Source organism: Chionomys nivalis, chromosome 3 (genome assembly GCF_950005125.1).
Source record: "Chionomys nivalis chromosome 3, mChiNiv1.1, whole genome shotgun sequence".
Taxonomy (NCBI): Eukaryota; Metazoa; Chordata; class Mammalia; order Rodentia; family Cricetidae; genus Chionomys; species Chionomys nivalis.
The window spans coordinates 62,529,708-62,552,742 of NC_080088.1; the positions used below are offsets into that span (position 1 = coordinate 62,529,708).

A 23,035-nucleotide genomic window follows, 5' to 3' on the forward strand; every position below is an offset into this window, starting at 1 on the left:
TCTAGTACATCTTGTTACTCTGGTGGCTGCAACTCTCTTGACTCTGTCTTCTTTCTCCCTGTCTTTCGGCTTGGATTTCCTGTCTAGCTATATTCTGCCCTGCCATGGGCCAAAGCAGCTTTGTTCATCAGCCAATAAGAGCAACACATGTTTGCAGCATACAGAAGGACATCCCACATCAGTCTCATGAGTTAAAGCATACCTGTTCTCTTGCCCAAATCCACCTTCTACTGAGCGCTACTTGGATGAACAAGTTCAGAGCATTTTACGTCTTGGTTTTGTCTTGAACATGAAGTGGTGACACTGTGAGGCTTCTGGACCTGTTTGGTTAATTATTAGTTTCAAGATAAATGAAAAGTTTTATTGTCTTGGTTTTCTAGTACATGTCCTTAAAGAATAGTGATATATCTTCTAATATCAGGGTCTTTATCATTCTAAAGACTAAAAAAGCCCATTATTAAACTCTAATACCATCAAATATAAAATCCTTTCATCCATATTCACTTTACAGATAAAAATTTTTTTATTATGTTTTGTGTGTGTGTATGTATATGCATGCTTGAGGGTACACATGCCATGGTGCTCATGTGTGTCAGTGGGAGTCAGTGCTCTCCTATCATGTGGGTCTTGGGGGTTAAACTCAGGTTGTTAGGCTTGGTAAGCAGGTGCTTTCACCTGCTGAGCTGTCTGGGAAGCCCAACAGATATTGTCCATTACTACTGTGGACCAGGACAGTGCTAAGTCTAGTAAACAACCCCACTAGTTAACCAGATAACTCACTGGATCCCTGTTTGGGCTATATGAGTAGGGAGGGAAGAAACATTCATTCACTTAGAAGAAAATTAATGCCGTGGGTATAGTTGGTAGTTTCCTGGGAATGTGACGGTTAGGCCAGTCCTTAGAGTGGATTCTTACCAGATAGCACTGAGGAGAGAAAATAAGGTGGTTAGCTGGCTCATCCTGGTTTGCCCTAAGGCCTTCAGGATTTAGCACCAAAAAGTTCTATGGCCAGGACCGTCCTTGGTTGTGGGGGAAGGGAATGGTTAGTCACCAAACAGAAAACCTTTTTGGGGAGATCATATGTAAATATTCTAGGTGGCTGGTAGAAAAACTAAAGAATGGATATACAGAAAAGCTTAGAGAGAAACTGAAATGATGCGTCTGGATAGAGGGTGGCCTGGTCCTGAAGGGATCATGGGCTTTATCCCAAACCCCTTGAAAGGCTTTTATGCACTGAGCCAATACCATGCAATATTTCTAAAGTTGCTAACTGCCTTGTGAGGGGTAGTCTTTGGGAATCTGAGAGTAAAAAGTAAACTTGGACAATTGGAAGCAATGATTAAATCATATCATAGGCTAGAGTGATTTGAGAAATCTGTTTTGGAAGTCACAGAAAGTTTGGAAATTGAAAATTAGAGCAAGCTATGGAAACTTAATGATTTTTTATTTATTTATTTATTTTTGTTTTGTTTTGTTTTGTTTATCGAGACAGGGTTTCTCTGTGGCTTTGGAGCCTGTCCTGGAACTAGCTCTGTAGACCAGACTGGTCTCGAACTCAGAAATCCATACCTGCCTCTGCCTCTCAAGTACTGGGGTTAAAGGCGTGTGCCAGTACCGCCTGGCTGAAATGTTAATTCCTTAAAAACGAAAAAAAAAAGAAACAAAATTTTTAGCATTATTTTATGTGCATTGGTGTAAGGGTGTCAGGTCCCCTGGAACTGGAGTTACAGATAGTTGTGAGCTGCCATGTAGGTGCTGGGAACTGAACCCAGGCTCTCTGGAAGGACAGCTAGTGCTCTTTCCCACAGAGCCATCTCTCCAGCTTTTTTACTTTCTTTAATTATTTTTGTCACTAGGTGGAATTTTTACTAGAATTGTCTAGATAAACAGATGTCTGGCATACCACCCTCCAAATACGCTCAAGTACATTCTGCCCAAAAATCTTTGACAGCATGGCATGGTGGTGCACATCTTTCCTAGGATTTAGGAAGCAGAGACTGATGAATCTCTGTAAGTTCAAAGACAGCCGGAGCTATATCATGAGCTCTTGTCTCAGAAAGCAAAAACAAAGCAACGGCCTAAAATACAGAATAATGTTGGGTCCAGCGGGGTTGCGCAAAGATGGGGACAGACCACCAAAGTCTAATAGACCAGAAGCAAACTTTATTCCAGAAACCAGAATCCAGAAAAAAAAAATAAAAAAATCTCTATGGAGCACAAAAAGCTTATCAGCTGAGACCACAGCCAGAGATAGATTTTGTAAGGCTGTGGCCAAGGCCGGTTTCTAAATCCACCTTTTTATAGTAGGGGCACCAAGCATTAGGTTTGAATAAAAGAATTTTTATAATCTCGAGGTAAAACTCAGATACAGATTGCCTTACTTTACAATCTCCATTAACAGTTTTTTTAGTTAAACTAGTGTTTGTACTTAATCTATTGTCTTTCGGGTGTTGTTTACTGAGCCCTGTGCTCTCCCCTTTGATGCTGCCAGTTTCACAGAGCAGGGATAACGCATAACCCAGAGGTCATATATCTATTCCTAAAAGTTGACTCAGCTCATGTACTAGACCAGCTCTCAATTTGCTGAGAGATGCTTTGGTCTTGTAAATAGAGCTATGGGTTGTAAAGCAGAGTAACTCACTGTTAATAGTTAATCCTTAAGATATCGAGAAAGCTGCTGACAGTCTATTCTCATTCTCCTAGGCTTACAACTTTATATTTCTTTATTTCTGCATTCCTATTTCTGGAATCTACATTTTTATATTCTTATTCTTGAACCCTTCAGATAAAATCTGAAAACAATTCTTTCTGAGAACATAACAAAATCTGTATAAATGGTTTTGTTGCTTTTTAAAGTAGATGCACTCAAAAGCTGTGTGATTACTTCTTTGATGGTCCATTATTCAGATCACTTCTAGAACTTTTTAAGTCATTCTAGAAACACCTGGTATATTCTTCAGAGCCTAGTTATTTTTCATAAATTAAAAAGAATTTTTATTTTCTGTGTATGGGTGTTCTAACCCTGTGGATGTCTATGCACTGTGTGAGTGGAGTTATTTATGTGGATACTGAGACTTGAATCAGCTGCTGTGGGAGAGCAACCAGTATTCTGAACTGCTGAGCCATCTCCAACCCTGTCCTGGAACTCAGAGATCTGCCTGCCTCTGCCTCCAAGTGCTGCAATTAAAGACATGTACTACTATAAATGGCTAATTTTTTCTATAATTCTAAAATTTTAAGAGCTGTGGCAGCATCATTACATAAAGCTTTCCTATTATACCCACCAACTGACCATATTCTATCAAATTAAACTCATAATAAAATCTATTTTCAGAACCAGTAGAATGACATGTGGTGGTGGTGGGGAAACTGTGGGGCTGGAGAATCGGCTCGGCAGTTAAAGCACTTATTGCCCTTGCAGAGGACTGGGGTTCAGTTCCCAGCACTCACATGGGGGCCTCAACTTTCTGTGACTCCTGTCCCAGAGTGTTCAATATCCTCTCCTAACCTCTGAGGGCACCAGGCACATACATGGTACATAGACATACTTGAAGGCAAACCACTCGTGCACTTAAAATACTAAAATAAATCGGGCATGGTGGTGCACCCCTTTAATCCCAGCAGTTGGGAGGCAGAAGCAGACAGATCTCTGTAAGTGTGAGGCCAGTCTGTTTATGTAGTGAGTTTCAGGACAGAGTATGGTACACTTCTACCACTGTTGTGCCTCATGTTGTCTTTCAGACATGTGTAGCTGAGATTACCCTTGAGTTCTGATCCCTGTCTCCACTTCCCAGATGCTAGAGTTACAGGCATATGCCACCACTACTGACTTGATTAGTCATCTTAATTCTTGCCAATATTGACATTATAAAGTGATATCTGCTGGTGGCCTTATTTACATTACTATAGTATCTGAGGTTGGTCATATTCACATGCTGTTTGCTTATTATTTATTTAGATTTTTATTAAGATTTATTATAATAATCACTTGTTCAGAAAGTATGGTATATACCGCCACCCTCCTGAAATGGGGGAGTTTTCTGGCTCCCATTTTTATATATTTTCTGTCTGCATGAGTTCCTGCATGTATGTGTGAGTACCATGTGTATGCCTGATGACTCAGAAGGTAAGAAGAGAGAGGTATTGAATCCCTGGAACTGCACTCACAGGTAGTCCTGAGCTGCCAGGTGGATGCTGGGTGTCAAACGAGGTCCCTGCAAGTGTTCTTAATTGCTGAGCCATCTCTCCAGCCCCATTTACTTTCATATTCAGCCTTTAGTTTGAAGTGTTTTTTGATGCTATAACTATAAGATAAAGTTGAACTGTTTCTTTGCCTGGATCCCTCTAAGCAGAGGCTGAGGGTTTATGTAACTACCTTATTAGGAAGTACATTCCCAGAGAACAGAAGTGTGAGGAAGTGGAAGTGAAGCCTGGAAGGAGTCGTCGCCAAAGGGAAATCTAACCATAGACTCCTTGCATTGTCCCATCCAGCACAGGGTGAGAATGGAGTGGTCCACCCACACTTAATCCCCCATGCTACCAGATTGCATATGTTTGGGTACCACATAACATATCCGTGTTGTGAAGTGTTATCATGTTGTCCTGAGTGAAAAAGTTGACCTCATCCAAAAGCTGTTTGCTGGGGTAGTAGTAGTTTGAGAAGATATATCCAGAGGCTCTGAAAAGCGGCAAGTAATACAATATCAGAAACTGATTGTGTAATATAAAGTTACAAAATATTTTTCTATTAGGTATTTGTGTATTATGTATGTATGTATGTATGTATGTATGTATAATTATTCTTCCAAAACATCCTTACTGTTCCCTGGGCTTTTCGTCTTCCATATAAATTTTAGAATTGGTGTCTCATTGTTTCACAAAGGCTTCTTGGATTTGATGATGATGATGATTGTAATGAATCTATAGATCAGTTTGAAGAAAGTCTGCATTTTTACAATTTTGAGTAAATTCATAAATATTATTATCTTTCCCCATAACAACAGACCTCTGGGCATGTCTGAGGGAGTGTCTAGATTGTGGGACAAGCCACCTTAACTCTGGACACCTCCTTTCCTTGGGCTGGGACAGACTGAATATAAAGTAGAAAGGAGCTAAGAACTAGCATTTCCCCTACCTGCTTCCTGAATGGGCTAGAGTGTGGCCAGTAGCCACATGTTCCCACCACCACGCCTTCCCTACCAAGATGGACCGTGCACTCAAACTGTGAGCCAAAATAATAAGGCTTTCTTCTGTAAGTCATTTTTGTTACATATTTTACTACAGCAACAAGAAACGTCACTGATGAAACTTCAAAATACTTGGTCCACATCTGCCTTCTCCCCAGCCTACTCCTTGTGAAAGAGTAGGCAATACAGAGTGTTGTTCAACTTACTTAGTGATTGAACAAAGAGTCTAAAAGTAAAGGTTGACTTTGTTTTCAACATACAACTTGAATGGCAGCTGTCTGTTTAAATTTGCTAGCATTATTTATTTGAAAAACATTTTTAGATTTTATTGCCTGTATAATACCTTGCTGGGTACTTGTAGTTAATTGAAAAACGTTACGTCAGGCGTGGTAGCACACGTATAATCCCAACATTCTGTAGGCTAAGGAAGACAAACTTCAAGTCTACCCTGGACTATGTAGGGACCCTCTGTTCCTTCCTCTGCAAACCTATAAAATTAGTGTCTCCTCACAAAGAATAGAGTTCAGGAGAGGGTATAAGATACCTCATATCAGGTAATGATAGTGGCAGTGTCAAAATCGAGTCAGTATGTTTAATACACAGTGCAGAAAATTCCTATTGTAGGTGTTACTGTCTGACTGTAAAGATGAGAGTTAGCAGTCACTGCTCACAGTCAATTTTGTTGAGCCACACACATTTCAGTTCAGCATCCACATGGCAGCTCACAATCAACTGTCTGTAACTTCAGACTCAGGGGATCTGATGCCTTCCTCTGATTTCCACCAGCACTAGACTTGTATGTGTGCAGACAAACACTCATACACAGAAAATAAATCTTAAGAAGGAGCTGTGGCCAAGCACACCTGTAATCCCAGCATTTGGAAGATAGAAGTTGAAAGTTACCAGGCATGATGGCATATGCCTTTAATCCCTTCATTTGACTTCGGGAGCTGCATGGTGAGACTCTGTCTCAAAAAAGCTTAAAATCATCCTCCATAAATAGCAAGTTTGGAGGCCAGCCTGGTCTACATCAGACCTGTTGCCAAATGTGTATATTCTTAGGTATTAGTTGATAGTTGTTAAGGCTCATTTCTCCTGAAGAAGTTTTGTATTGTTTTTTGACTCACCAGAGAAATGCTACCAAATGAAGCTGTATCCCACAGAATGAGTTTAGACCATTAAAATGTATTTAGAGCTGGGAATGGTGGTTCATTCCTGTAACCTTAGTGTGCACTAGGATCACAGGTTCAAGGCCAGCCCTAACTACACAGCAAGCAAAGGTACATGTGTGGGTTGGGGGGGTGAGCTGTTAGGATTTCTCAGTGGTTTTGTTTGCTCCTTTTCACTATGATGAGGCTTGCTAGTTAAGGTATTTTCATTTTCTGCCCAGAGAGATTTATTTTGATTTGTGCCTGTAGAATACAGCTTTTTAGATCTTAGCTTTATGTGAAAGGGACTTCCGTTAAAGTTTTCAAACTCAGACATACTGGTTTTGTTGCCTGTCCCTTCTGATGCCATCAAAGTAGAAATCTTTGGTAGGTTTAGTCAAGCATTGAGAATAAGTGGGCTAGCAAATGGCTTAGTCTCTCGAGTAACTTGGCTTTGTTTCTGGACTTACTAAAATCGTCTCTCATTTATTTACTAATATCATTTGCACTATAAAAACCTTCCTTTTTACACTCATTTGTATATGCATGTATGGAGGTCATACATGGTGTGGATTGTGGAGATAGAACCAGGCCATTGGGCTCAGCAGAAAGTATCTTTGCCCACTGAGCCATTTTCCTGGCCGCATGATTAAAATCTTTTCATCAGTTACCCAAATTTGTATTTATGTGAATTTGATGCAGTTTGATTTCCCTTTTTTCTTCTCTGCCTTGCCTCTTTGCTATGGAGCTTTGCCATATTGACCTGACATCTGACTGGTGTTCTCATCAGGTGGACGCCTGCTTCCTCTCCAGTTTGGAAGCCTCTGTCTGTGTGTGGCAGCACTGTAGGTAGTTTGGGTGTGTTTTCATCTGTACTCTCAGAGGTTCTTAACGTTTGGGGTGCGATGATATCAGCTTACGGCGAGAGTGTTAGAGTTCTGGTTAGTGTTGCTACATTAATAAGTTATTTATATATAATAAAATATATAAAATTTAAGTATGAAATTTGAATAAGAATTCCACTTTCTTACCATGTTTTCTGGTGATGTGTTTTTCCCTTGCTGCGCCATAGTCTATCCCAGTAGATTATAATAAATTAATTTCTGCTGGTTAGACCGACTGGTTCCAGACACCACTTCTTTATTTCTGCCATGTATTTAACTACCCCTGGTCTTCTTCAGTACACAATTGAGTAATTGTTTGTGTTTGAAGCTCGTCACAGTTAAACAATGGGCCTGTTAAAAAGTACAGTGTGTTTTGGGCGCACTTTTTGTTTCGCCTACTTGTTTGTCACTGAAAAGTAGCAAAAAGTGAGCAGTCTGGAGAGCGACACTACTTACTTGCTTTTTTTCACATGTTTTTGAGTATGGTAGAACAGAATATAGGGCACATTATCAGTGTATCATGAAATTTGTTTTAGCTTGGTTTGATTTTGAGACAGGGTCTCATGTATTTCTGGCTGACTTCAACTCCTTATGCAGCCAAGGATGTCTTTGAACTTCTCGCCTCCAATCTCCCTGTGGTAGGATGCATGCACCCCTTGTCTGGTTGTATACCGTTCTGGGAGTTATACCCAGGGCTTCATGCACACTGAACAAGCAAGCACTCTACTAGCTAAGCTGCATCTCCAGTCCCATGAATTGGTTTTGTGTCTATTGTTCTTTCCTAAATATAAGATTAAAGAATTTTATCACATTATTAGGCACTTTTCAGACACTTAACACAGTCAATAGAAGCAGTACACAAAAAAGCTGCTTTGTAGGGAAGAGACTGAGGTCATAAGTCAGCTGTGAGGGACGAGTACGAAGGTTTTCAAAGGTAATCCTGTTGATATGGCATGCTTCATCTGTGTCTAATAAACTGCGGCGTGAGAAAGCGACTCCTACGGTCAGGAAGGATACACTTTGTCAGGGAATAGAAGAACATGGTCGACATGAGTCATTCAGCATTCCTGTCTAAGATGTGCAAAGCCCTTGCCCTTTGGACTGAGTGAAATGTTGGGGAATAAAATGACAAATCATGACTAATTGTCACAGTTGTAATTCAGTGCCAAACGTCATCCAGTGCACCGTGTTAGCAAAGAGACAAGCATGAGGAAGGAGCTAGGATTCTTGGATTCTGGTAGTAGATCTGCTGCACGTAATAGATCTGTGTGCAGGTTTTAGGTAAGTCTCTTATTTTCTGGTAGGTTATTTCTTTGACCTATCAAATGTGTCAGATAATGTATTTCAAAGTAATACACCAGAACAAGTAACATTTGTGACATACTCTGAAAGAAATAAAAGCTGCAGGATTCAGAGGGAAATAATAATGTCTGCATCTCATTCTCAAATTATGGCTGCTTTTCTCCGAGTTATAGAAATTGAGCTAAATTGAAGAAGTAAAGATTATTTTAAATTTTATATGGATGCAGTTGGCCTCCTTTTATTGTAGATAAACGAAGGTTTCCTCACAAAAGATCAATATCCAATTACCATTTAAAACTTGTTTACTGAGGAGTTGTTTTCCCAACATGCATACTTTTATATCAGAATTTACATAAGGTAGGGATCTTTAGCTGCTGTAACTGACTCTTTTAATAAGACTAAAGAGCCAGTGAGATGGCTCAGCTTTCTCCAAGCCCCATGACCTGAGTCTGATCCTCAGAACCCACACAGTGAAAGGAGCAAATTCACTCTCTCAAGCTGTTCCTTCGTGTGCGTGTAAAATAAATAAATAAATGAATTGAAAGCAGAGGTAGGACTGGATAGATGGTTCTGTGGGTAAAGCACATGGCAAACTATCATCAGGACCCGAGTTTGGATCCCCAGCACCCATGTAGAGCCAGGCATGATAACATATGTTCTCTGTGTTCCTACAACAAGATGAAGACAGAGACAGGAGAATTTCCCAGAAGCTCATGAGCCAGAAAGCCTGTCATACTCAGCAGTAAATGATTCAAAAGGTGATGGAAAGCAAGGGCTCATACCTGAAGTTGCCCTGTGACCTCCACATGCATCCACGTGCACACTTTCAGGAAGATTAAAAAACAAAGACAGGAGACTGGAGAGGCAGCTCAGCAGTTATCCTCAAGAGGACCAAGACCAAGTTCAGTTATTGACACCTACATCTGGTGGCTCACAAACTCAGAGAACATCAACACAAGGGAACAGATACCTGTTTGTCCTCCTCAGGCACCCACACACAGGCAGAATATACTCACACAAGCACACACACACATAAAATAATTTAAATATAAATGTCAATTTCATAACTATACTTGAATGTAAATAAGGTTAGCTATGGGGGTGTGTCACTTATGTTTCTGAGCAGAGCATTACAAGGTGACAGATAGTCTTGGCATCGTAGCCACACTGATTCTTGGGCATGTTATACATTTACCTTTATCTTTGTACTCAGATCAGTCAGGTTCCATGTGTCAGCTTTTCAGAGCCTGACTCCAGCATCCATAGCACACAATGCCCTGTGCTCCATTCTCTTTGCCTGTCTCATTAGTTCACTTTGTCCCTTTAGACACTTGTACTTCCAAGTCACGTATAGTCCCGATTTTCTTTATCCTCTTCATGGTTCCCTATGTCTGTGCTATAGTATAGCTCTGGAATAGTGCTGAAGTGAGCACTGGCCACTGGCCTTCTTGTGTCTCTGTGACATGCTGAATTGGAGTCTGTTGGTAAAACCATCAGTGACATAACTGGGTCTCAACATAAGTTCTTGTTTTAGTTTTGGGAGAAGCCTCTATGGTCACTTTCTTTTTCTTTTTTAATTGTATTTTTTTAAAAAAAATAAATCTGTTTTCATTTTACATACCAATCCCAGTTCCCACTCCCTTCCCGCCTCCCATTCCTTCCACCTTCCTCCCTCCCTGCTTCGCTCCTCAAAGAGGGTAAGGCACATTACTTTGAGGAAGGACCAAGGCCCTCCCTACAAAGAGAATGGGTTCCAAAAAGCCAGTACAAGCAGTAGGGATTAAGTCTCATGCCACGGCCAGTGGTCCTGCAGTCTGCCCCAGCCCTACAGCTGTCACCCACATTCAGAGGATCGAGTTTGGTCCTATGCTGGTTCCTTCCCTGCTCATCTGGAGTTGGTGAGTACCCATTAGCTCAGGCGAGCTGTTTCAGTGGGTGTCCCCGTGATGGTCTTGACCTCTTTGCTCATGTTCTTACTCCTCCCACTCTTCGACCATGGTTGCTTTCATAATGACTGGACACTCCAACCAGTAATGCTGAAGGGGCTCCCTTTGGACTCTCAGATAGCATTTATTGTTACTTGTTTTCTTAATGACTGCTGTTCTTAACAAGTGTTAAGCTGGAATCTCAGCCTAGCTTTGATTTGCTTTTCCCTGATGGTTTATTGAGGTTGGATATTTTTTATGTTTATTGCTGTTTGTATTTCAGATTTATTTTGTGTGCATGTGTTTGTGACTGTAACAGTACCAGAGGACATGGGTGGAATTCAGTTTACTTCCTGTCACTTTGTAGGGTTGTCAGAATGTCGGACCTGGATGCAAGCACCTCTACCTGCTGGGGCACCCCACTGTCCTGTATTTTGATTTTGAGAATTGTTCATTTCATTAGCCCATGTATTGATTAGGGTGTTTGATTTCTTGTTATTTAGGTTTTTTAGTTTGTATGTTGTCAGGCATGTCCAACCTGTGGTTCATGGGCCACATGGATAGAAAGAGACCCAAAACAAAATATTAAACTTAGTTCAAATATTATGAGATTTTTTTATCTCTCGTGTGTGTGAGAGAGACAGAGACAGAGAGAGACAGAGATTCAGTTCTGCTTTGTAGATGACAACGAACATAGTTGTTTGATATTAAACCTCTATAAGCTATATAGCTAGCAGAGTTTCCCTGTTCAGAACATCCTTGACTACATCAGTATTAGAAACTTTTTTCCTCTAGCAGTTACAAAATTTCAGTTCTTACATTAAGATCTTCGATGCATTTGGAGTTGACTTTTGTGAAAATTAAATATGAAATTCTTCTGTATATGAACATCCAGTTTCCTAGCACCATTTGTTGAAAGGCTATCTATTATTCAGTGTATATTTTTAACATCTTTGTCAAAAATCAGGTTTTTTAATCTGTGGGATTGATATCTGGGTCTTCTGTTCTGTTTATCTGTGTGTCTGTTTTTGTGCCAGTACCATGGCTCTATAGTGTAACTTAAGCTCAGGTATGGTGTTACCTCCCACATTCTTATTTGCTAAGGATTATTTTGGCTCCCTTGGTATTTTGTGCTTCCATGTAAACTTTAAGATTATTCTTCCCATTTTTTTGTTTTTGTTTTTAAGACCAGTGTGAGTGGGGTGTGTGTGTGTGTAGCTTCCGAGCTACAGAGAAACCCTGTCTTGAAAAACCAAAACCAACCAAACATAAAACTCCAGGTGTTTGTTACACTCCCAGTACTAGGAAGGTATAAACGGGGATCCTTGGGGCTTGCTAGCCATCCGTTCGGTCCAGTTATTGAGTTCAGGCTTCAATAAGAGACCCTGTCTGAAAAATAGAAGGTATAGAGTTATTGAGGAAGATACCTTTATCCACTTCTGGCCTTCGTTGCATGTGTGCACATCTATGCACATATAAAGGAGAGCCAAGGACCATCTCTGCTTCTAACAGTAGACCTACCAGAGATATCCAGTGTGGCTGTTTGAGAGCTTTTGTTCCCCGCAGAAATCAGTTTTTCTTAAGACTCCATATTATGTGGCATGCCATGCCTATAATCCTAGCACTTGTGAAGCTGGAGCAGGAGGAGCCCCACGAGTTCTAGGCCTAATTATTTAAAAACAAACAGGCTGGAGAGATGACTTGGTGGATAAGAGCATGGCTGCTGTTGAGAAGATCTGGATTTGATCCCCAGTATCGACATGGGGCTCACAACTGTCTGTAACTCCAGTTCCAGGGAATCTGACGCCCTCTTCTGGCTTCTGGTGGGCGCGCGCACCCACACACACAGACACACACACACACACAGGCAAAAACACAACACATAACAATAAAAACGTTAAAAAAAATTGAACTTTTCTAATTTGCTTCTCTAATGCTGTGGTAAAACACGGATACATTATGAAAAATTTAAAACAAGATATTGACCAAAAGCAAATTGAGGAAGGGAAAGAAAGAAAAGGCTGATGTATAGATTGCACTCTGCTATCAAGGAATGGCGCGGGAGGGATGCTGACTTGTTCCCCATGTCGTGCGCAGTTTGCTTTCCCAGGACAGAGTGGGCTGGGCGCTCCTACATTGTCATTAGTCACGAAACTACCCTCTGACTTGCCCACAGGCCAGTCTGATGGAGGCGGTTCCTCAATTAAGGTTTTCTCTTCCCAGGTGATTCTAGTTGGTGTCATGTTGACCAAAATGGGACAACACACAAACATGTTCGTTTTTATTTTGGAATCATCTCAGAATCATTGGTTAATTAAATCACTTGTAATGTGTTAGCGTGAACATATTCTTCAAGCATTCAGTGTAGATTGGTTTTATTGAGGCAAATTTGTTTTATCGTTTATCATCTATTTATCCAGATTTTGCTAATGTAACTAACTGGATCACATTTTCTAATTTGCAATTGTAGTAATTACTGTCTGTGCTGTCTTTAACCTTGTTATTAATTGAATGTTTTGCATGTTGCCTCTCTCTTCCAGGCCATTTCATAATCTGAATCATGTCTGATAACGGAGAACTAGAAGACAAGCCTCCAGCACCTCCTGTGCGAATGAGCAGTACCATTTTTAGCACCGGAGGAAAAGATCCTTTATCGGCCAATCACAGTTTGAAACCTTTGCCTTCTGTTCCGGAGGAAAAGAAACCCAGGAACAAAATTATCTCCATATTCTCAGGCACAGAAAAAGGTAAACAGCTGCTATGATTTCGGAAGTCTCACATTGGCACATGATGTGTTTCCCATCTTGATATTGTCTATGGTGAATAATAGACAGATCTACAAGAACCCTTGAGGGCTGGAGAGATGGCCCAGGAGTTACGCTCGTTTGCTGCTCTTGCAGAGGATGACCTAGGTTTGATTCCCAGCACCCACATGGCAGCTTACCACTGTCTAACTCTAGTCCCAGGGGATCCAACACACTTTTCTGCTCTCCACAACTGCTGCCTGTACCTCTCATACCTGTGCTGTAGGTACATACACGCAGGCAAATACTCATACACATAAAATAAAAATAAACCTTAACAAAGAAAAAAGAAAACTCTTGATAATAGGCACTATTAAACAGACTCTCGTAGGCTTGATGCCTCAAACCCTTACTTAGTACTTGGAAGACTGAGGCATGAGGATCAGTTGAACTCAGGAGTTCAAAGTCAGACTAGAAAACACAGGGTTACCCTGTCTCTAAAACAACAACTACCCCCTCCCAAAAAAAGACTTATTCATTCATTCAGCGTCTTATTGTGTAGCCAAAGCTGTTGGTCCTCCTGCCTGCAATGTGTGCTGTCATGCCCAGCAAAACTACCTTATTAAAGTGTGAATGCTTGCTCAGTCTGCTTGCTACAGAAAGTGAATTTCTATTCTTACCTTCATTTTCTGAGACCTTTATACAGCTTCCTGACATTAGTGGGATTTGTGATTGCCCTAGTCTATTTTGTGTGGCTTTAACAAAGTATCTGAGAAGATAGGTACTTTATGTGGGTGTGGTGGTGTGCACCTGTAGTCCCAGCACTCAAAGGGCAGAGGCAGGTGGCTCTCCATGAGTTTGAGGCCAGCCTGGTCTGCATAGTAAGCTCCAGGTCATCCAAGACTATGTAGTGAACTGTCTTAGCCCTCACTCCACTCCCCTCAAAGAGGTTTATTCCGTCTGTACTTCTGGTGGCTAGAAACTCCAAACAGCACAACCCCAGTGTCTAATCAGGTCCATGTCACAGCTTGGTGAAGATTCAGAAGAGGACCCAGCTACAGAATGTTTAAAACCCAGAAGCAGAAGAGTCAGCAGGGGCAGCTACCCTTTGTGAGAATCTGCTCCCTCAGAAATTACTGTGCTGACACCATTAATCCATTCTGAAGGTGGTCATTACTCCTATGAGGTCCTTCCCCTTAAAGTTCCAACTACTTTTCTATACCATTTTTATTGTTTGGTGGATTTTTGTTGTTTAGACATTCCCTATAACTGAGACAGGTCTTATGACTGCTAGTCCTCTTGCTTCCACCTTGCAGGGAGCATGAATGGTTACAGACATGCAGAACCATGGCCTGCTTTTTATAGAACACTGCTTACTGGGGATCAAGCCTCCAGGGTATGAACCATTAACAAACAAGTCATTTATAAACTAAGCCATAGGGCTGGAGAGATGGCTCAGAGGTTAAGAGCACTGACTGCTCTTCCTGATGTTCTGAGTTCAAGTCCCAGCAACCACATGATAGCTCATAACCATCTATAAGATCTGGTTCCCTCTTCTGGCCTGCAGGTGTACATGCAGGCAGAACACTGTATACATAATAAATAAAATCTTAAAAAAAAATAAAATAAACTATAGCAGTGATATTTGAGGTACATGCATCAGTTGTCAGCTTGATCTAGAATCAAGATGGAACCACCTGCACACTGTGGTTGGCCCACTGGCTGGGATCTTGAACTATATCAGTGGAAAAGGAAGAAGAATGGCAATTTGAAAGCCTGAGTTCAAGTGTCAGCATCCACATAATAAAAGAGAACAAACACCCACAAATGGTCCTCTTATTTAAACACATACCACATGCACACATAAATTAAAGGGGGGGGATATGAAATGAGATTCACTGAGTAAAGTGCTTGTTCTGTAAGCATGAAGGTCTGAATTTGATCTGCAACCCCTATATAAAAAGCCAGATGTGCAGAGTGTACCTGTAACCCCAGAATTGGGAGGGAGGGGACAGGCAGATCCCAAGGGTTCATTGGTCAGCCAGTCTAGCCAGCTGATGAGTTCCAGGTTCAATGATAGACACTGTCTCAGAAAGTAAGGTAGGGTATGATACAGACAATGTAGACATCTGGCCTTCAGGGTATGCACATAAAAAAAAAAAAAAAAGATTGATTATATTGTAGAATACAGTCTTCTGAGATCCTTAGTTGTGATTTGAAATTAAAAATTTTTTCTTATTTTTCAGTGATAATGTAATATTTTGTCCTCTATATCAGTCAGAAGGAGCTGATAAAGCGTCAACATGTCTTCTTTCTTTTTTTCTGTTTTGGTTTTTCTTTTTTCTTTTTTCTTTTTTTTTTGGTTTTTCGAGACAGGGTTTCTCTGTAGCTTTGGTGCCTGTCCTGGAACTAGCTCTTGTAGACCAGGCTGGCCTCGAACTCACAGAGATCCGCCTGCCTCTGCCTCCCGAGTGCTGGGATTAAAGGCGTGCGCCACCACCGCCCGGCTTTTTTGGTTTTTCGAGACAGGGTTTCTCTGTGGTTTTGGAGCCTGTCCTGGAACTAGCTCTTGTAGACCAGACTGGTCTCGAACTCACAGAGATCCACCTGCCTCTGCCTCCCAAGTGCTGGGATTAAAGGCGTGCGCCACCACCGCCCGGCAACATGTCTTCTTTTAAGAACTGTTTGTCAGGGCTAAAAGTAGTGGCACATACCTTTAGTCCCATAGTCCCAGCACTGAGAGTCAGAGACAGGCAGGTCTCTGTGAGCTCCAGGCCAGCCAGCCAAAGCTTTGGAGTGAGACCTTGTGTCAGAAAAGAAACAAACAAAACTCATTTAAAAAATCCATTTAGATCACCTGTTTATTTTTGTCAGTTTTCTGTAGGGTTTTCTTTTAATTTTTTTATTTTGTTTTTTGTTTGTTGATTGCTGAGTTCCTAATATACTCTGAATATTGATCCCTTGTTGATTAATTAGTTTGAATATTTTCTCCCATCCAGCAGGTTGTTTCCTCAATTCTGTTGACCTTTTTTGTGTGTTGGAAAATCTTGTCAGTTTGACATAATCCTATGGAATTAGGCCTTTTATTTATTTTTGTTTGTTTGTTTTTCGAGACAGGGTTTCTCTGTAGCTTTGGAGTCTGTCCTGGAAATCTCTTGTAGACCGGCTGGCTTCGAACTCACAGAGATCCACCTGCCTCTGCCTCCTGAGTGCTGGGATTAAAGGCATGTGCCACCACCGCCCGGCAAGAATTAGGCCTTTTATAACAAATTCACTGAAGGGATCCTTTGCTTGCCTGTTAATGTTTGCATACTCTGTGTTAAATGATAAGCAAAGCAGATAATGTCCCTACCCTTACTACACACGTCCAAAAGCTAGTGGAACTGGGACTTTATCTCATGGGTAGTGCACTTGCCTTAGCATGTTGTGAGGCCCTAGGTTCATTTTGAGAGATGGACAGAGTGTCGTAACATGTAATTGTGAACTATGAAGACTGACACAATGGTAGTGTAATATGCCTGACTAATTTGGAGTTTTAGGAAGGCTTTCTAAGGCAAAATGGAGCTTGAGGGTTAGAATGAAGCAGTGGTTAAAGTGTATTCTATGCCTAGAAAAGAATGGTCAGTGGCCTGACCACGGGGTTATGGTATACCGTGGCACTGAGTGCAGGCCAGTGTGATTTAAAAACAGAGGGCACATGACCATTACAGCTAAGTGTGACATTCAGATGGAACTGCACACAACAGAAATGAAAAAGTGGGGAAGATCTGGTCACAAGGGTCTTCTGTGCTGTAGAACTCGGATTTTTCTTGTTTCCTGAGCAACCATTGCAGAATTTAAGGAGACTGGTAGCAGTATAGAAATTAGGTTTTCTTAGAGGTCTAAGACTACCTTGAAAACTGTGGGGCTTTTGCAGGAGGCTTAAGCCAATTTAGTAGTTTTAATAATGAAAATGACAATGAGCCCTTGTCTTGGCTTATTATAGGCTCTAGTTAGATAGCTAGTGTTGAGTGTTCATCAGCCGAGGCAGTTTTACACCCAATTATTAAGCTTGTGTGCACTTTACATATCCGATGGGGTTTGAAGAGTGAAGATGTTACGTAAACATCCTTTCTTGTCCAGAAATCCAGTGCTAATATTAATACTGGTTTATACTTCACCTACTTCCTTGAGACTCTTTCTTCTGTGTTATGGAACAAACTTAGTTTCATGAATTTGGAGATAACACTGATTGATTGTTGGACTGGAAACTGAGGAGTCTTCATTTAAGTAGATAAGTGTTCTTTCTTCCTCTTTTCTGTTCTGGAATGCCCCACAATCTTGTGCCTCATTCTGCCAAGTGCTGGGATGGTGGGTATGAACCCCCAGGCCCAGCTTCTCAAGAGGCTGTTCTGTGACTCCAGCTAGGTCAACTGTAGAAAAAAAGCAGTGACTTTAAATTTCATGTCAGCATGAGCCTCAGAATTTTACCTCCTGTCCTTCCCGCCACTGCTGTTTTGTTATTTAAAGGTTTTAGAAGTGAGTCAGAGAGGTTTCCATGGTCTGTTACTTCCCATCAAGTGATCTGTTATCTGTAGATATCTTATAGATTATTATTTTTGACAAGCAAAAGTGGGAAGTTGACTTATTTTTAAACATGAATAGATTTCTCCAAAGCTAGGGTGTCTTGCAGAATTATTTATTTCTGCCCAATGTTGGCATCTAGAGTTACAACCAATCTATAGAGCAGGTCTGTCTAATATGTGTTTGTTCTGAGGCTTACTTTCATATCTTTTTTATCAGATGCTGTTTCTAAAACTTTGACCCTCATCCAGGGGCTACTAAAATATGACCAGTACTTGTGAAAAAACAAGTGGAATTCAATAGACTTTAGTTTTAGGATATTGTGTCGTTTTCTTTCTTTCCTTTTTTTTTCTTTAATTGAAAAGATAAGCACATAGTTGGGCAGTGATGGCACACACCTTTCTTTAATCCCAGCACTCAGGAGGCAGAGGCAGACGGATCTCTGTGAGTTTGAGGCCAGGCTGGTGTATAAGAGCTAGTTCTGTGATAGCTAGGGACTGTTGCACAGAAAAACCCTATCTCTAAATAAATAAATAAAGATAAGCACAAACAAACAAAAGGGTATAGTGGTGCACGCTTTTAATCCCAGCACTCAGGAGGCATAGGCAGGTAGATCTCTGTGAGTTCAAGACCAGCCTGCTCTACATAGTGACTCTGAGACAGCCAGAACTACACAGAGAAACACTTTCTAAAATATATATACATATATTAGGCCAGGTGACACATGTCTTTAATTCTAGCACTTAGGAGGCAGGCAAATCTCTATGAGTTTGAGGACAGCCAGAGCTATAAAGAAAGAGACAAGAGACCCTGTCTCAACAAACTAACAAGCAAAAAAGACTTATATTTATTGTAGGTGTGTGCATACATGTGCCTGCAAACTGTGGTGCATGTGTAGAGATCAGAGCACAGCTTGTGAGACTTGTTTGTCTCCTTCCAGGATGTGCGTCCACGACATGGAGCTCAGTTGTCAGGCCTGGCAGCAGGCATCTTTACCCACTGAGCCACCTGGCTCTCGTCATTTTCCTTGTCTAGGTCCATCTCTAGGCTGTTATTCTTTAACTTCCCAAAGGTGGAGAAGCTGCTGGACCTTAGATACAGTAAAACCGAGCAATGCTTTTGCTCACTTCTCTTTCTTCCTCTTCCCCATACTTGTTTGCTGTTCTTTGCTGATTTAAACTGGACTTTTTCATTGTGTTAGGAAAGGGAACTTTCACACCAGCTGTCCTTCCTTATAATCTGGTCCCTGGAGCTATGCTGGTTTTTTGTAATTCTGGCATAGCTCAGTCACCCTGTGAAACAGTTGGCTGGAATGTTAAATGGGGGACTGGGGCTGTTGATGCCCACCTTGGATTGGGTATTTGTGATCAAGGTCATATAAGAAAATGACATTGTTTTCCAGTCGTACGCATTGGGAAATGGTGAAGTACCTGATGTAACAGGAGAAAAGCCTCTGCAAAGGACTTTTTTGGTTTTTTGAGACAGGGTTTCTCTGTAGCTTTAGAGCCTCTCCTGGAACGAGCTCTTGTAGACCAGGCTGGCATCGAACTCACAGAGATCCGCCTGCCTCTGCCTCCCGAGTGCTGGGATTAAAGGCGTGCGCCACCACCACCCGGCTTGCAAAGGACTTTCTAAAAAGAAGATCATTGGAGAGATGGCTCAGAGGTTAAGAGCACTGGTTGCTCTTTCTGAGGTCCTGAGTTAGTGCCCAGCAACCACATGATGTCTCATTAACTATCCAAAATGAGATCTGCTGCCGTCTTCTGGCCTGCAGGCATACATGCAGGCAGAACACTGTATACAAAATAAATTTTTAAGAAGAAATAAATAAAATAAAAAGAAACATTTTCTTAATACACAAGATTTGTTTCTGTCATCTTTACAAAAATGGTATACAAATTAAACTATTAGTTAGTAGCTGACAAATCCTTTGTCCTGTTTGCAGTATAATGAGTTAGAAGCCTGGGGACATGAAAAGAACTAGAGGTCCTGACCTGAGATTACTCAAGTCAATCTGGTGGAAAATGAAAGGTTGCTTATGATAGATGTAATTGTGTGTTGTAGTAAAGACAACAAAATTTTATGCAAGCTTAATAGTTGCCTTTCCACAGTTGGCATGACCTTCCTGCTTGCCACATCTCTTGTTGGTAGATATGTATACCTGGAGAATCTAGATAAAGCATCGACATTTTGCAGAGATGTGTCACTACTGGCCAAAACTGGTATTGTTTCCTGTGAGTGTTAGATTAGTAGTATCTCTGGGAGCAAAGAACAGCATGCACTAGCATGTCTATGTACAGATTTATCCAACAGCAGTGCAGTGGAATCTTGTTGGTTAAATATGACATATTGACCAATTTTTGATTCTTCAGATTCTGTTTTAAAAACACTTTGCTCTTCCCCCTGAGATTACTAAAATACAGCAAGTACTTGAGAAAAACAAGTGGAATTAAACAGATTTGGGTTTTAAGATACTGCAATATTTTATTTTTTTATTTTAAAATCTTTATATTTTGTGTGTGTGCCAAACCCCAAGACCCAACTAAATTGTCAACTTAAGTGTTGTTTGTTTTTAAGTCATTATAAGGGTAAAGGAAAGGAAAAGGCAGTAGTGTCCAAGATTCTCATGTGCACTGGGAAGATTGCAGTGGAAAGAAGACACCTGCCTGAGTGGACAGAGAGACGGCGATTGCAAAATGGAGTGTGTGAGAGAAGGGATCCATTTTTCCTCTCTTAAGAATCTGCGTGACAGCTGGGCGGTGGTGGCGCACACCTTTAATCACAGCACTTGGGAGACAGGCAGGTGGATCTTTGTGAGTTCAAAGCCAGCCTGTCTACAAGAGCTAGTTCCAGGACAGGCTCCAAAGCTACAAAGAGACCCTGTCTCGAAAATAAAAAAAAAAAAAAAAAGAATCTGAGTGACTCAGGATTTAAAGACTGTATGGAGGGGAGAAAAGTTTAGGCATCAGAATAAAAAAATACAGATTTGGTCCAAGTCATCACACAGAGCTCCTTTCCTCTGTCTTGAGAACGTTCCCAGTACTTTGTGTCTGTCCTGGCCCTCAGACTAGATGTGGGGGCTTTCTCTGGATAAGCAAAGTGTTCTGGAGGAAGGTGCATTATATACTCTGAGCCTGAGCCTCATCCTCATCTTTGATCTAGCTGGTCTCCCAGTTATTTGTGTAATGTTTTTCTGTAAGAGTGAACAGCAGCGGGTCAACAGACATCTGAAGAAAACATCTAGAGCACTGGATAGCACATGCCTTTGAGGCCTGCCTGGATTACTAAGTGAAATCAAGGCTAGCTGGAGCCAGATAGCAAGACTCTGACTCCAAAAATCAGGTAATTTTATTAAACAGAAAGTTAGAAGCCTTCCACTTCAGAGAAAACCAACAACCAGAAAACCCAGCCTACATCATGTATCTACCTACAACATGGTCTTTGAGAAACAAAGACAAGTTCATGAACAAGATAAGGGTTTTCAGAAAGAAGAAATGATTGAAGAATGAAGAGAAATAATTCTTGGAAAATCAGTATTAAAAATTAACAGAACAAATGTGATAGAAGGAAATTATTGAGAAATATTGATAAAATAATCAAGAAAATTCTCCCACAGTTTTTTTAAAGCACCCAGATGGGAAATGTAAAAGAAAACAGTCATATGTTGCAAATAATGAACAAATTAAATAGAATGAGGGAAATAGAAATAATAGGGGGAAAGACCCATGGCTGGAAGGTGACTTACTGTTAGAGCACGTGCTGCTCCTGCAAAGACCTGGGTTTGATTCCTAGTACCCATTCTAGGGATCCGATGCTATTTTCTGACCTGCATGAGCACTTCACGTAGGTGGTATGCTTATATGTAGAAGGAGCTGCAGGCAGGCCTGCTTTTTGTCCCGCCGGGCTCCCGCACGGCTAGCTTAACACCCAAAATAATTACACGGAAACTGTATTCATTTAAACACTGCCTGGCCCATTAGTTTCAGCCTTTTACTGGCTAATTCTCACATCTTGACTAACCCATTTCTAATAATCTGTGTAGCACCACGAAGTGGTGGCTTACCAGGAAATATTCAGCATGTCTGACCTGGCGGCTGCCTCCATGGCGTCTGACCCCGTGGCAGCTGCCTCACTGCCTTCTACCCAGCATCCTGTTCTGTTTACTCCGCCTACCTAATTTTCTGTTCTATCAAAGGGCCAAGGCAGTTTCTTTATTAACCAATGAAAGTAACACATAGACAGATGACCGACCCTCCTACATCACTTATATACTTGTGTAAAATACTAACACATGTTAAGAAAAACAATTACTTTTTTAAAAAACTGGAGGATATAGAGATGAGTCAGTGGTCAAGATCACTGAGCACCTAGGTTTGGTTCCCAGTACTCACAGCATACAGCTGGCAGCTTGCTGTAACTCCATTTCTAGGTCATCTAATGTCTTCTGGCCTTTGAGGTACCTTGCACACAAGCAGTGGGCGTATTCTCAAGCATGCATATCCACATACACATGAAAATAAATATACTGACAAAAGATTATTATTTGATGAAGGGTTACAGTAAGGTAAAAGTGCTAATGGATACAAGGTTTCTTTAGGGGATGATAAAAATATGCTAGTTACATGGTGATAATTTTATGGAATTCTAGATATAGTAAAATTCATTGGATTGTACAATTTAAACAGGTAAATGTGACACAAGAGATGGAAGAGAATAATAAAACTTGGTTCGAGTGATTGCAAAAACAATAAGTAAAGTAGCCGAAACTACCTTTAGGAAATCCACTTCTTTATATAACATTTTTGTATGAACTTACATGTTAGGGTAGAATCAAAGGTTTGCTGGGGTTGGCGGTAAAAGTCAGGATAGAACATATAGGGTCCAGGTTCAGTCTCCACTGAGAAGACACAAGGTAATGTTTTGTACAAGTATGTACTGATAAATTCAAATTATGGAAAATGAATTATTTTATCTGCCAATACAGGGTTTCTCTGTGTAGGCCTGGCTGTCCTGGTACTTGCTCTGTAGACCAGGCTGGCCTCGAACTCCCAGAGATCCACCTGCATCTGCTTCCCAAGTGCTATGATTAAAAGTGTGCTTGAGGCCGGGCGGTGGTGGCGCACGCCTTTAATCCCAGCAGAGGCAGGCGGATCTCTGTGAGTTCGAGACCAGCCTGGTCTACAAGAGCTAGTTCCGGGACGGGCACCAAAGCTACAGAGAAATCCTGTCTCGGGGGAAAGAAAAAAAAAAGGAAAGAAAAGAAAAATAAATAAGTGTGCTTGA

General features: G+C 41.1%; 1 protein-coding gene across 1 annotated transcript in view; it reads left to right on the forward strand.

Moving 5' to 3' along the window:
- The window catches only part of Pak2 (p21 (RAC1) activated kinase 2), a 69,292-nt gene that overhangs the window by 13,636 nt on the left and 32,621 nt on the right, over positions 1–23,035 (forward strand). Inside the window, exon 2 of the mRNA XM_057764349.1 lies at positions 12,986–13,192. Within this exon, the coding sequence (XP_057620332.1) occupies positions 13,006–13,192 (187 nt within the window). The 5' untranslated portion in view covers positions 12,986–13,005. The remainder of the gene's footprint in view (positions 1–12,985; positions 13,193–23,035) is intronic.